The sequence below is a fragment of the Condylura cristata genome, unplaced genomic scaffold, assembly GCF_000260355.1.
Source record: "Condylura cristata isolate star-nosed mole 26May11 unplaced genomic scaffold, ConCri1.0 scaffold00005, whole genome shotgun sequence".
Taxonomy (NCBI): domain Eukaryota; kingdom Metazoa; phylum Chordata; class Mammalia; order Eulipotyphla; family Talpidae; genus Condylura; species Condylura cristata.
The window spans coordinates 35,186,238-35,199,101 of record NW_004567106.1 but is presented as its reverse complement, the minus strand read 5'-3'; the positions used below and the strand labels follow the sequence as shown (position 1 = coordinate 35,199,101).

Sequence of the window (12,864 nt, the reverse complement as noted above, 5' to 3'; positions counted from 1 at the left end):
GCGTATCGGCGCCGCGGCTGCGTGACGCGTTTTCAAATCTTCAACCGCCGCAGCCCACTCGTTTGTGCTTGCCTCTTCCACCTCGGAGTCTCGGAGCGGGCCCCGGAAACCTGGCCTGCAGACGCGGCATCCCTACTGCCTTGGCGTCGTAACCCCGAAAGGGAAAAGGAGATCGGCCTGTCAAGGGGCCTGTAAGAGCCGCCCAGCGCGATATCCCCTCCCAAGCAGCATGTAGGGGCCGGGCGGCTGCCATGAACTCCGGAGCCATGAGGATCCACAGCAAAGGACATCTCCAGGGTACGAGGCCCCTCCTCCGCCTCCGGTCCTTTCAATCCTTCCTTCTCGACACTGTCCCACTATTGATTTTTAGTTTTTCCGCCCGCTGCCTGCTTCTTTTCTTTCCTGGTTTGTGCGTTCTCTGTGGCCGGAAGGAAGCTCCATTACTGATACCTCAGAAATACAAGGGATCCGGGCCCGCTCCGGCCCCTCGCGTTCCTTGTGGTGTTCATTCGCCTAAATTCCCGCGGTGTCTTAATTGGAAAACTAGGAAACATGTCCGGAGCTTTCATGGACGCTGCTACTACGCTCATTCCCTTTTAAGAAGTTTCGGTGCGAGTGGCCATCGCTTGGGGATTAGATTGGGCGATTGTGGGGGGACTTTGGTCTTACATTTGACTCTATTTCCCGTCACTCAAAATTGAGGTAAATTATCTGTATTTCGAACACACCATTAATATTTTCAAATATCTGGACAGATACAAAAGCAAATTTCCATTTTCAAGCACCTTAAAGGAAAGCATTCCAGCCTGAGTGTTTCTTTTCAATAGAACAGGAATAGGTACTTAGGTACGTATACTACATTTGTAGTAATCGCTGAATTATAAACAGGTTGTGTTCTAAGTTAATTTTAAGAACATTTCTACCTCTGATCTGTTTTCAGAAATATAATAAAGTGAGTGTTGACTTTGTTCTGCAAATGGTCTGGTTCTTTTCTTTCTTTTTAGCTTTCTTTCCTTTTTTAAGATTTATTTATTTAGACATTCAGAAATGAGGTACAGGCTAGAGGTGCAGGGGCAGTGAGACAGAGTGGGGGAGCAGAACAGCCAGATCTACCAGGTGTGACACTGCTGAGGGAAGCATCGGCAGGTCAGGAGAGTTCTGCTGTGCCGTATGGGTCACCTCCAGATTGGGGATCGAACTCTGATAGAACTCACATTAAAGCAGCTAGGGGATGGGGGATGGGGTGCAAATGGTCTAGTTCTAAATATATGGGCAAACTGGAACTAAAGCAATCTGAGGGGCAGGGTCATTCTAGGTAACAGGTTTCTTGTATTGCTAAGTATTTAACATTTCAATTGCCAGTATTGAATGTTCAGCAAATGAAATGACCAGATAACCACTTGTTGAGTAAAAACTCCTTGAGTTAACACCCTAAGGCGGAAAATCTTTCAGAAAGGTTTTCATTCCCTGCTTTAATATATAAGACATTTCCAGCTCCTTGAGCTGTCAACTGTGAACATAATTACTTACAATGTGATATCACTTTACAAGGTTTTTTGTCTTTAGTGTTATTATGAAGAAATACATTTAAATGCTAATGACTTAGATTGTTGAAATTATAAATAGCATAGGTTTTCTATGCAATTTTTTATAAAGAGATATTTTTAAAACAGTAAGAATGCCTATCTGAATATAACGTGGCCTAATTTTCAACTTTTTTTTACAACAGGTCGAATCCAAGTCAAAAATGAAAAAAATAGACCATCTTTGAAAACTGTGAAAACTGACAACAAGCCAGAAAAATCCAAATATAAGCCACTTTGGGGGAAAGTATTTTACATTGACTTACCATCTGTAACCATATCTGAAAAATTGCAAAAGGATATTAAAGATCTGGGAGGGGTAAGTTAAAATCATGCACTTTTACAAATTAGTAAAGTATTGTAAATAGTATAAAGTTACATATTTAATCACTTAACATTTCTAATGTTAAATGTAATCATTTAGCATTTTATATCGGCAAACTTATTATGTAAGGATCAAACCTAAATTTTTTTAAGATTTATTTGTACATACAGAACTGGGATACAGACCAGAGGTACAGGGGCAGTGAGAGGATTCACTAGAGACAGTGGGCAGCAGAACAAGCCAGCTGACCAAGTACATTGATAAGGGGAGCAGTGGCGGGTCAGGAGAGGTCTGCTGAGCCATGTGGATCACTTGGGGCAGGGATTGAACTCATTCTGAAGTGGCTTTAGCTTCTTAGTGCTGTGCTTTAACCTGCTGTGCCACCAGGGAGGGCCCAAACTTAAAATTTTTATTAGCTGCTTGTCATCAGTGAAAAGTTATTTGTTTTAATCTTTTGTTACCTAACAAATTTTTCAGGTTTCTATGATTAGGAGCCTAGTGTGAAGTTTACAAAGTATGAAAAATGAGAGAGAGTACATTATCATGGTTGAGCTGGTAGTGCCTCCTCATTGGAATTTGGGATACTGTCCAAGTAGTAGAAACTCTTTATGAATGTTGGAGGAACTACATAAAATTGGGTTAGCATGAAATTAAGAATCTTATTTACAAAACAAGAAAGAACTGTTCAAACCACAGAGTTAAAATTGCTTTTGATTTAAAAAGAAATTGCTCTTATACTGTAGTCTCAGGAAAATAAATGTTATTAAGATAACAGAATTTTGGATTAAGAATATGGAAAATCTTTCCTACCTTACATATCTAGTAGAAGATGAGGAATTTAGAAAGTTTAGTTAAAATCATAAGATTTTCTTAGCATTAATATAAATATTGGTTAAATTGTAACAAGTGAGTTTAGATTTTTGTTTTTTTAATTTTCTTCTTAAAAAGTTGCTGCTGCGGGCCCTCCCTGGTGGCGCAGCGGGTTAAAGCACAACACTGAAAAGCTAAAGCCGCTTCCACATGAGTTCGATTCCCGCCTGCCCCGGAGGTGACCACATGGCGTGGCAGACCTCTCCTGACCCGCCCGCTGCTCCCCTCAGCAGTGTACTTCATGGATCTGCCTGTTCTGCTCCCCACTCTGTCTCTGATGAAGCCTCTCACCGCCCCTGTGCCTCTGGCCTGTACCCCAGTTCTGTATGCACAAATAAATAAATCTTTAAAAAAAAAAAATAAAAAAATAAAAGTTGCTGCTGCACTTTGAGTTAGACTGTTAAGGTCAATAATATGAATAATATAAAAAGATTACTTCACTTCTAAAATAGAAACTTGCAGTAAAACATAAAATAACTTTTTGAAATTGTTAGTTCTCTTAGAAAAGCTATTATGCTTTTTGTTGTTGGTTGTTCACTTTCTTAAACTAGATTTTTAAATAGTAGTTGCATTTATCATAATGACCATAACAACTGCATTCCTAAGGTTATTTTTTTCCTGTCACCCCAGTGTGATGTGCTAACTACCAAGAAAAGGGTTAAAGGCCTTAGACATTAAATAAAGACTGTTCATTTTAGAAATGAAGTGCTTAAAGGCCCAAGTAAATTAAATGATTGGTCAGAGTAGTTCTAAACTAATTCCCAGACTGAAAGGCATCTGCCCCTGCCCTTCTATACCGCTAGCAATTAATGGCTACAAAGTAGCTATCTGGATATAGTCTTGCAACTTTCTCAAATTCTTTGAATACCCCACTGCCTCTTCTGATCTAATTCATTAACTCTACATTGTATTTTTTCAGTAATTCTACATTGTATTTTTTTAGTAAAAACCTTCAAATAAAATCATTTTAGAAGTCCAGCTGGTGAAGACTCATTATAAAAGGAACTGCTCGACCTAAAATACCAGTATAAAAGATAGTACAGGGACTGCTTGTTTTTCCTCTTTTTCTCTTAGCAGTTTTTGAGGCACTTGCATAAATCAAATTTTGAATCAATATATGACAATAGTCAAGAGATCTTTTTTTTTTTTTCGATTTATTTATTTATGCTTACAAGAACTGGGGTACAAGCCAGAGGTGGGGCAGGAGAGGGTAGTGAGAGGATTCATCAGACACATGGGGAGCAGAACAGGCAGATTTACTGAAATACACTGCTGAAGGAGGCAGCAGTTGAGATAGGGGAGGTCTGCTGCACCAAGTGGATGGCTTCCTGGCCAGGTAGAGGCTGCTAATAGCTTCAGAGTGTTACAACTTAACCCTTGAGCCACCAGGAAGGCCCTAAGAATGAGTTATGAAGATCTCCTATATGAACTACACAAAGAAAGTTTGAACTTTAGACAATAATTTAAGTGTTCTATAATTCAACTTTAAGAAATATTTAGTTTAATAGAAACTCTATTAAAGGGTTAAATATATTAATTTTTTTTTTCTTCAGTTGACCACTTTATGCATTTATTTTTTCTGGTATTTATCATAAACCCAATTATCTGGAGAGTATAATTTTGAAAATTCAACTACTGACAGAGCATAGCAGTAAAGTCTGACATATGGGGAAATAGCTTTAATCATGACAAGGAAAATAGCTGTTTTAAACTATCTAAATAGTGACATGGGCCTGCCATTTTGGGTCCATATTTATTTTAAAATAAGCCAATTGGATAAAATAGAGATATAAGGGACAAATACTTTGTGCTATCATAAATATGAGGACAGTTAAATGTTTGATGTTCATTGTGATCTTGAATGATAGAAAATAAGTTTTGAGATAAGTCCTTAAAAAAATAGATTCAACACTAACCAATAAATTGAATTCCATGGTAAAATTAAGTCAAAAGGTAATAGTATTGTGTTAGTATATTAAAAACTGAAACTGATACCCATCCTGTACTCACTTTGAAACTACACAGAGATTGCATAGATACAATTAATTGTAATAAACTGCATAGAATGTCAAAAGGATGTAGAGATTATTTACACCTGAGGAATATGGGAGACTGTTATACAGACACAATTTGAATTTAACTTGAAGATCATTTTTGGTCATATGGAAATTCATTTAGAAATTATTCCAGCAGCACTACTGCAGATGCTGGGGATGAAAAAATAAGATGTAATTTATCCTCTAGCAATTCTCAATTTATGGGAATATCAGACTACGTAAGTGAATAACTTGGAGTATAGTATTTCGGTGCTTTTATGAAATTCTTTATAGTGTTGGGACTATTAAATCTGCATTTGATAATCACAGCAGAGATAAACTTTGAGCTGAATCTTGAAAGCCTCATAAGAATATGTAAGACAGAATAGGCATACGAATTAGATGAAAGAGAATATTTAAAATATGTGTCTGGATTATTTGAGCAACTTTAATTAATATAATATGACTCAGTTTAGGATTTAGGTGAGGGAAATGGCCAAAAAAAAAAAAATCATATTGGAATCAGGATTCTATATATAAAACATCCATAAAGGATGTTTTATGCACTGATAAAAAGTTATAACTCAGGCCCTCCCTGGTGGCGCAGCGGGTTAAAAGCACAGCGCAGAGAAGCTAAAGCCACTTCCACATGAGTTCGATTCCCGCCTGCCCCGGAGGTGACCACATGGCGTGGCAGACCTCTCCTGACCCGCCCGCTGCTCCCCTTAGCAATGTACTTGGTCAATCTGCCTGTTCTGCTCCCCACTCTGTCTCTGGTGAAGCCTCTCACCCTGTACCCCAGCTCTATATGAATAAATAAATAAATCTTAAAAAAAAAAAGAAATAAACAAAGGTCTGAACAGACATTTCTCCAGAGATGATATACATTAGCCAATAAATACAGAAATAGATGTTCAACATCACTAATCATTATGGAAATACAGACCAAAATTAAAGTGATATACCACCTCACATTCATTAGGATGACTACTATCAAAAGCCAAATTAAGAAATGTTAGTAAGGATATGGGAAAAATGTGACCCTTGTGTACTGCTGTGTGGCGAGTAAAATGGAATGGAGAGATCTTTGTGTTTATAAATTCAGGTATTTAACCAGAGTTTTTCAAATATTTAGTGGAGAATTCTCTTCAGACCTCCTATATTTAAGAGTACAGGTGCCCTCTATCCCATAACTAAATCTTACAAAAAGATGTTAAAACTGTAATTCTGAGCTATGCTTTCCAATATGGTAGTCAGTTGGCTACACATCCCAATTTACATCTAAGTAAATTAAAATTCAGTTGCTCAGTTATATTTCCAGTGTTCAGTAGCCACATAAGGGCAACTTGCTAGCATTTCATTAGGAAATAATAAGGAATATTTCCATCATTGCAGTGAATTTTATTGAATAGTACTATTTTAGGGCATGGAACTCAGGATATCCCATGTTCAAATTTTGTTCATTACTACTTATATAACCTCAAACATATCACTTACCTTCTCTTACATTATTTTTTCTGTATAAAATAATTCTCATATCATGGGATTATTGTTAGGATTAAATACATAGAGTACTTAAAAATAATATCTAGTGCATGCTGTTGTTATATTGTTATTGGAACTCCCATTGTACTTCAACAGAATATAGTATAAAAATATCAATTTACAAAATGTTAAAATGTATCAGATTGGCATTTTTACATTGTGTTTATCCGTATGAAACAGGTTTATGGTTTGTTTGACTTGCTGTAAAATACTTTGTTTTTCTCCAGCGAGTTGAAGAATTTCTCAGTAAAGATATCAGTTATCTTATTTCAAATAAAAAGGAAGCTAAATTTGCACAAACCTTGGGACGAATTTCTCCTATACCAAGTCCAGAATCTGCATATACTGCAGAAACTACTTCACCTCATCCCAGCCATGATGGAAGTTCATTTAAGCCTCCAGATTCAGTAAGTCTTAAATATGCATTGAGACCATCAGAAAGACTATAGTACAAGGAGCTCCTGATTTTCAAGAGCAGGCTGGTAGTAAAATTCATTTAGTTAGGACAGTCTACAGTAGGTGTAGCTTTCAAATCATTAAAAAGATTGCTGCCTTATAAAAAGGTGATTTTGGTTTCCTCTTAATAGTACATGTATAGTCATACTCTAATTCCTAAGAGAGTATTGCATTTTAGGGTGGCTTTTTTAGAATAATGCACAACTGAAAGTAACAGCAGATCATCCATTTAAAGAAGAAATATAAATGTTTTGTTTGTTTCAGTTCATGGGCCATATCACAGACAGTTATGTATTGATTGGTTGCTTTCATGCTGAAAAGGACAGAACTGAACAGTTAAAATAGTCTGTCTGACCTGCACAGCATAAAATGTGCACTGTCTGGCCTTTTATAGAAAAGTTTTGCCAGCCCCTGTTCTATAATTGTTTCACATCACTACATCTTATTGTTATTGAAAGAATCAGTGGAGAAAAAAATTGAACTGAATTTAATTGAGTAGGAAGAGATGGAATTTAATAGATACTGGTTTTTATTATCTTCAGCTTAGTGTATCATATCAATTTGGGAAACAGGAAAAATGAAAGAGAAATAGGTAAGATAAAATGATTTATGTAAGAGATATCACTTGGATCATCAATACATAAAGGAAAACAGTCAAAGGAAAAGAGACCTGTTAATGTTTTATTTGGAGCAAGGAGATTATGTACTAGTAACATTTTCTCAGCATTTCAACTAGTTTTCATAGTATATTAAAAATGAAATACCTTGTAAAAATAATATATAAAATTTGAATCACATTGTTAAATCTTCAGTTTAATGAAAAATTAAAATGTAAACTTACTATTTAATTACAGTCATATTCTCAGGAACCTAACTTATTTTTCATATTGAAGGAAATAGAAAACTAACCTTGAGTCTTATTCCATTTAGTTGCTCTGAAAAAGAAGAAACACACTTTAACATAGATACTATTATAAAGAAAATCCTAAAGAAATCATGTTGTGTTGATAGAAAATGAGACTTGTGCAAATAAAATTTACCTTTTAAGCTTTATAATTACATTAAAATTTACCTATTTTATAAAAATAGCTGTTAAATTTTGAAAATCTTTTAACCAGTGAGGTCCTATGTTACAATTTTTTGTTTGTTTGATTGTTCTTTGGTCTTCTTACAGGTTTGTTTGAGCAGAGGAAAATTATTAGTTGAAAAAGCTATCAAGGACCATGTAAGTATCAACTTTAAAAATTCAGTATATATTCTGTCATTAAAAACTCAACTAGAAAATAAAGAAGTGGACAAAAGAAAAAAAAAAGAGCAAGGAAATTAGGCCAAACTTTGTGGGTTTTTTTTTAATCTCTTGTTTTGCTTAAAATGGGAGAAATATTACTATTTGATACTGATGAGAATAATCCAGAAGTGAAATTTAGTACCCAAGTGGAGGAATAAGAACAGATGGTTCCTTTGATATATTAATAGGTGGGGGTGCAGGGTATACATTCTGCACATGGTGGGAGATGAACAGATGTCGTGGTGGCAGTTTGTAGAAGTTTGGGAGGTAATTGTAACTACAGATGACTAAGAAATTTATAAAAACTTACCTTAAACAATGAGATTCTAAAAAAAAATACTCAGATTTTTACCTGTAAAGTGTAAAACATGAAAGAAATTTAAGGTGAAACATATGTTAGGAATGAACATTTTTAATACATGATTGATGAGTACATTCTTTGTAGATAGTCTGGCAGTATGTTATCAAATCTCTTTATAAGTTGAGTGATCTTTGTTAAGAAATAATCACCAAGGAAATAATATTTGAACTGGAAGTAAATAGTTAACTTCAAGGATGCTCAGCATAATTTTTCTTTAGTGATCGCAAAATCTTCAAAATGCCTAAGAAGCCAGCCAAAAGGGAACCAGCTTTGTAAAATAAACCATGATATAAATTGAAATGCCATTCTGTCACTAATAATTCTATAAATGAAATTTTATTATTAAAGGTTTATTCATTTATGCATAAAAGAACTGGGGTATAGGCCAGCAGTGTGGGGCTGGGAGAGGATTCCCCAGAGACAGAGTGGAACAGAACAGGCAGATTGACCGCATTAACACTACTGAGAGGAGTAGCAGGAGAGACAGGAGAGGTATGTGGTACCATATGGGTCAGCCTCCTGGTCAGGGATTGAAATCATGCTATATTGGCTGCCAATAGCTTCATAGTGCTTCAACTTAACCTCTTGCGCTACCAGGGAGGCCCTATAAATGAATTTCAAATCGCACAATTATAATGCATTGCTATGTAACTTAAATCATGCCACTGATTTGGTTTATATAACATGAATGCTGTTTTTTTTCTCTCAGAGTGCTAGATCTACATCAATATAACCATAGAAAAATGATTATGAAGTTATATACCCCAAAACAGTAATATAGTTATCTGACAGTATTAGTAGTAGAATTGTAAGTAATTTTTGCATACTTAATTCTATTTCATAATGCTAAAATACAGAATTGCTTAAGTTAGAGGGAAGAGAATACTGACATTTAATAAACACCTATTCCATGATGTAACTAATACATATCATAATCTTCAGTACATCCCATTTTACGAGCTCAGATTTATGCATGGAGAAATTGCAGTTCAGAGGTTGGCAAGCAGCTTCCCCAGAGTTTGTGACCCTAAGGATAACTTAGCAGAAATGTCTTTTATGCTTATCTGAATAGAAAGCTTTTCCTTCACACAACACCACTGTAAGCATTTACAACTACCAGGGTATTGTGTATTGAATTGAATGCTAGCATAGTTTAATAGTAGTTTGATGTAAGCAACAGATGTGAAACACATAGAAAATTTTAAATTTCTAAGACTGTATTAAAAAATTGAAAATAAAAAGTTTATTTTAATAATATTATTTGACAGTTGCCAAATATTATCATTTCAGCATGTAATTGGTATTTAAAAATTAGTAATGAGGTATTTAGCTTTTTTCTTTGAAATCTGATCTGCATTTTATACTTAGAGCACATCTTAATTGATACTAGTCACATGTAACTACAACTAATATTAGACAGCACAACTTTAAAATATTTTTTTCCATTAAAATATTTAATTGAGCACACAACTGCAACTTTTTCTTAATTTGGTGTGTTTGTGAACCTAGTTAGATCCTATTGATATTTGGGCTGAAATTTTGTTAGTAACGTAAAGACCACACAGGGAAATGAAAAGGAAAGGGACATAATAGATAAATTACTTTCTTGCTTCTCACAAGTTAAAATATTGGGGCCTCTATACCAACCAGGTGGTGCTTTTCTCTGAAAGTGTTGTGTTACAGCTAATGGAAAGATTCAGTACCTGGGTGGGTCCATTGTGTTCTGCATTTCCAATTCAAGCTGGTGTATATTAATGGCAAGTAAAAAAGGAAATTCTTAGAAACAAGAGCTTTATTTGAACATTAATATACTCAGTCACAGTAGGTTATGTGTCCCACTTAAGCAGCATCCTGCATTACTGCAAGTCCCATTTTTCTTGGTATAGTCCTACATATATACAGTCTTACTTAAGAACTTTCATTTATTAAGGTAATAGTTATAGGATATGATGTTGTTTCTGTCATGTATTTTTTTTTTTTAAAGATTTATTTATTTGTGTATACAGAACTGGGGTACAGGCCAGAGGTTGAGGGGCAGTGAGAGGCCTCACTAGAGACAGAGTGGAGAGCAGAACAGGATGAACTACACTGCTGAGGGGAGCAGCAGGCTGGTCAGGAGAGGTCTGCCACGCCATGTGGTCACCTCCGGGACAGGCAAGAATCGAACCCATGCGGAAGTGGCTTTTAGCTTCTTAATGCTATGCTTTAACCCGCTGCGCCACCAGGGAGGTCCTCTGTCATGCATTTTTAATAAATTTCTTTTTAAATAAGTACATCAGTGAAAAAACTTAGCTACTTAAATTGCATTTTATATTCTATCATTAAAAGCTCAACTGTGGCCCTCCCTGGTGGCGCAGCGGGTTAAAGCACAGCACTGAAAATCTAGAGCCGCTTCCTCATGAGTTCGATTCCCGCCTGCCCCGGAGGTGACCACATGGCGTGGCAGACCTCTCCTGACCCGCCCGCTGCTCCCCTCAGCAGTGTATTTAGTTGAACTGCCTGCTCTGCACTCCACTCTGTCTCTGGTGAATTCTCTCACCCTCCGCATCTCTGGCCTGTATCCCAGTTCTGTATGCACAAATAAAATAAAATCTTTAAAAAAAAAAAAATTCAACTGTAGGCCTTTCCTGGTGGCACAGCGGGGTTAAAGCACAGAACTGAGAAGCTAAAGCCATGAGTTCGATTCCCGCCTATCCCGGAGGAGATCCACATGGCGTGGCAGACCTCTCCTGACCTGCCTGCTGCTCCCCTCAGCAATATAGTTCATCCATCTGCCTGTTCTGCTCCCCACTCTGTCTCTGGTGAATCCTGTCACCTTCCACATCTCTGGCCTGTACCCCAGTTCCATATGAATGAATGAATGAATGAATGAATGAATGAATGAATGAATAAAAACTCAACTGGAAAACAAGGGTGTTCTTGAAATCTTCCTTTTTACATTTTTAATAGGAAAAACTAAATGTTGGGATGTATCCCTTTATGAAGGATGGAATCTAATTTTCATGAAGAAACATCTCCATCTTGTGGCCTTTTAAAATAATGCTGGAGACTTAAAGCTTGTGGTATATCTGTATTTTTAAGTGATGAAATAATTTGACACTATTAACTGTAAACTTCCAGTGTGCATCAAGTTGTTAAGAATATGGGGATATGTTAAGCACTGTTGATTTTAGAAACTCCAACTGCTATTGTTAATTATAAGGCAACTGTACTGAGCAACTGTACTGAGTACTGTACTTAGTGGCCATTTAAATTCAGTGTTTAAACTTTAACTCTTAAAATAGTAATTTTCTGGGAAAAAATCCAACTATCTCTCTCTCTTTTTTTTAAACAGGATTTTATTCCTTCAAGTAGTATATTATCAAATGCCTTATCATGGGGAGTAAAAATTCTTCATATTGATGGTAAGGCTTTTATATACAAATTTCCTCTATTTCATATTTATGTACTCTAAGTACCTCTGTCCCTTGGTTCCTAATTTTACAGTGAAAAGTCTGATAGCAAGTGATATGATATCTTTAATGGTAATTCTTTCACCTAAATTTAGTATAATTATAAGAAAATGGCTATGTTTAATTCCAAAGTTAAAAATACTCATCTTAAACTTTTTTTTTTTTAATGAAGACATTAGATATTACATTGAACAAAAGAAAAAAGAATTGTACGTACTCAAGAAATCAAGCACTTCTATAAGAGATGCGGTATGTTATTTTCCTTAAATCTTAAAATAACTAATGAAAGTAAGCAATTTGGTTTTTATTTACATATTTGCAGATTTTTTCTTGCCAAGAAAATATTATTGACAGAAAATCCTAGGGACTTACCTTGTATACTGTATGAATGTTTCTATTTAAATAAATTGTTAACATGTAATTTTTTTAGCACAGTTTGGGAGACTTTCTTCTCCATTGGTTGTGTTGCTTTATAATAGATAATCTTGTTCATTCTGCAGGAAAGCAGAACTACTAACCTACTTCATCATGAGAATTTCTGAATATAAATAGTATACCCATTTTTTTTTTTTTTTTGCAATGTAGAGAACATACTTTTCAACTGCTTTGGATGGTGATATATAACAAAATCTTGCCATGTGGTTGGCTATTTGTCCTGATTTCAAAATACTTGTTTAAGTGCATTGGGCATTACTCTCATAGACCAAATGTTCTTATATCTTTTCCTCTTTGCTAATTTCCTCTTTAAATCATCCATATAGAATCAAGCCTCTTCCATCCTTTTAAACAGATAACATAAAACCTGCCTTGATTTCACATCTCTCCTTAAAAATTCTTTAATCTTTATATTATCCAAGCTTCTAAAATTCCTGTTTGTATAAATCCCATTCACTCTTCAACATATATGACATGTAATACTACTGCCCAATTTGCCAAATCAAGTGAACA

The 12,864-nt window shown here is 35.5% G+C and overlaps 1 protein-coding gene across 1 annotated transcript in view; it reads left to right on the top strand.

Annotated features, from left to right (window-relative positions):
• Positions 1–77: 77 nt before the first annotated feature.
• Positions 78–12,864, top strand: part of DBF4 (DBF4 zinc finger) — a 25,525-nt gene continuing 12,738 nt past the window's right edge. Inside the window, exons 1-6 of the mRNA XM_004676868.2 lie at positions 78–297; positions 1,730–1,902; positions 6,587–6,766; positions 7,990–8,040; positions 11,799–11,868; positions 12,089–12,165. Coding sequence (XP_004676925.1) covers positions 252–297; positions 1,730–1,902; positions 6,587–6,766; positions 7,990–8,040; positions 11,799–11,868; positions 12,089–12,165 — 597 coding nt within the window. The 5' untranslated portion in view covers positions 78–251. The remainder of the gene's footprint in view (positions 298–1,729; positions 1,903–6,586; positions 6,767–7,989; positions 8,041–11,798; positions 11,869–12,088; positions 12,166–12,864) is intronic.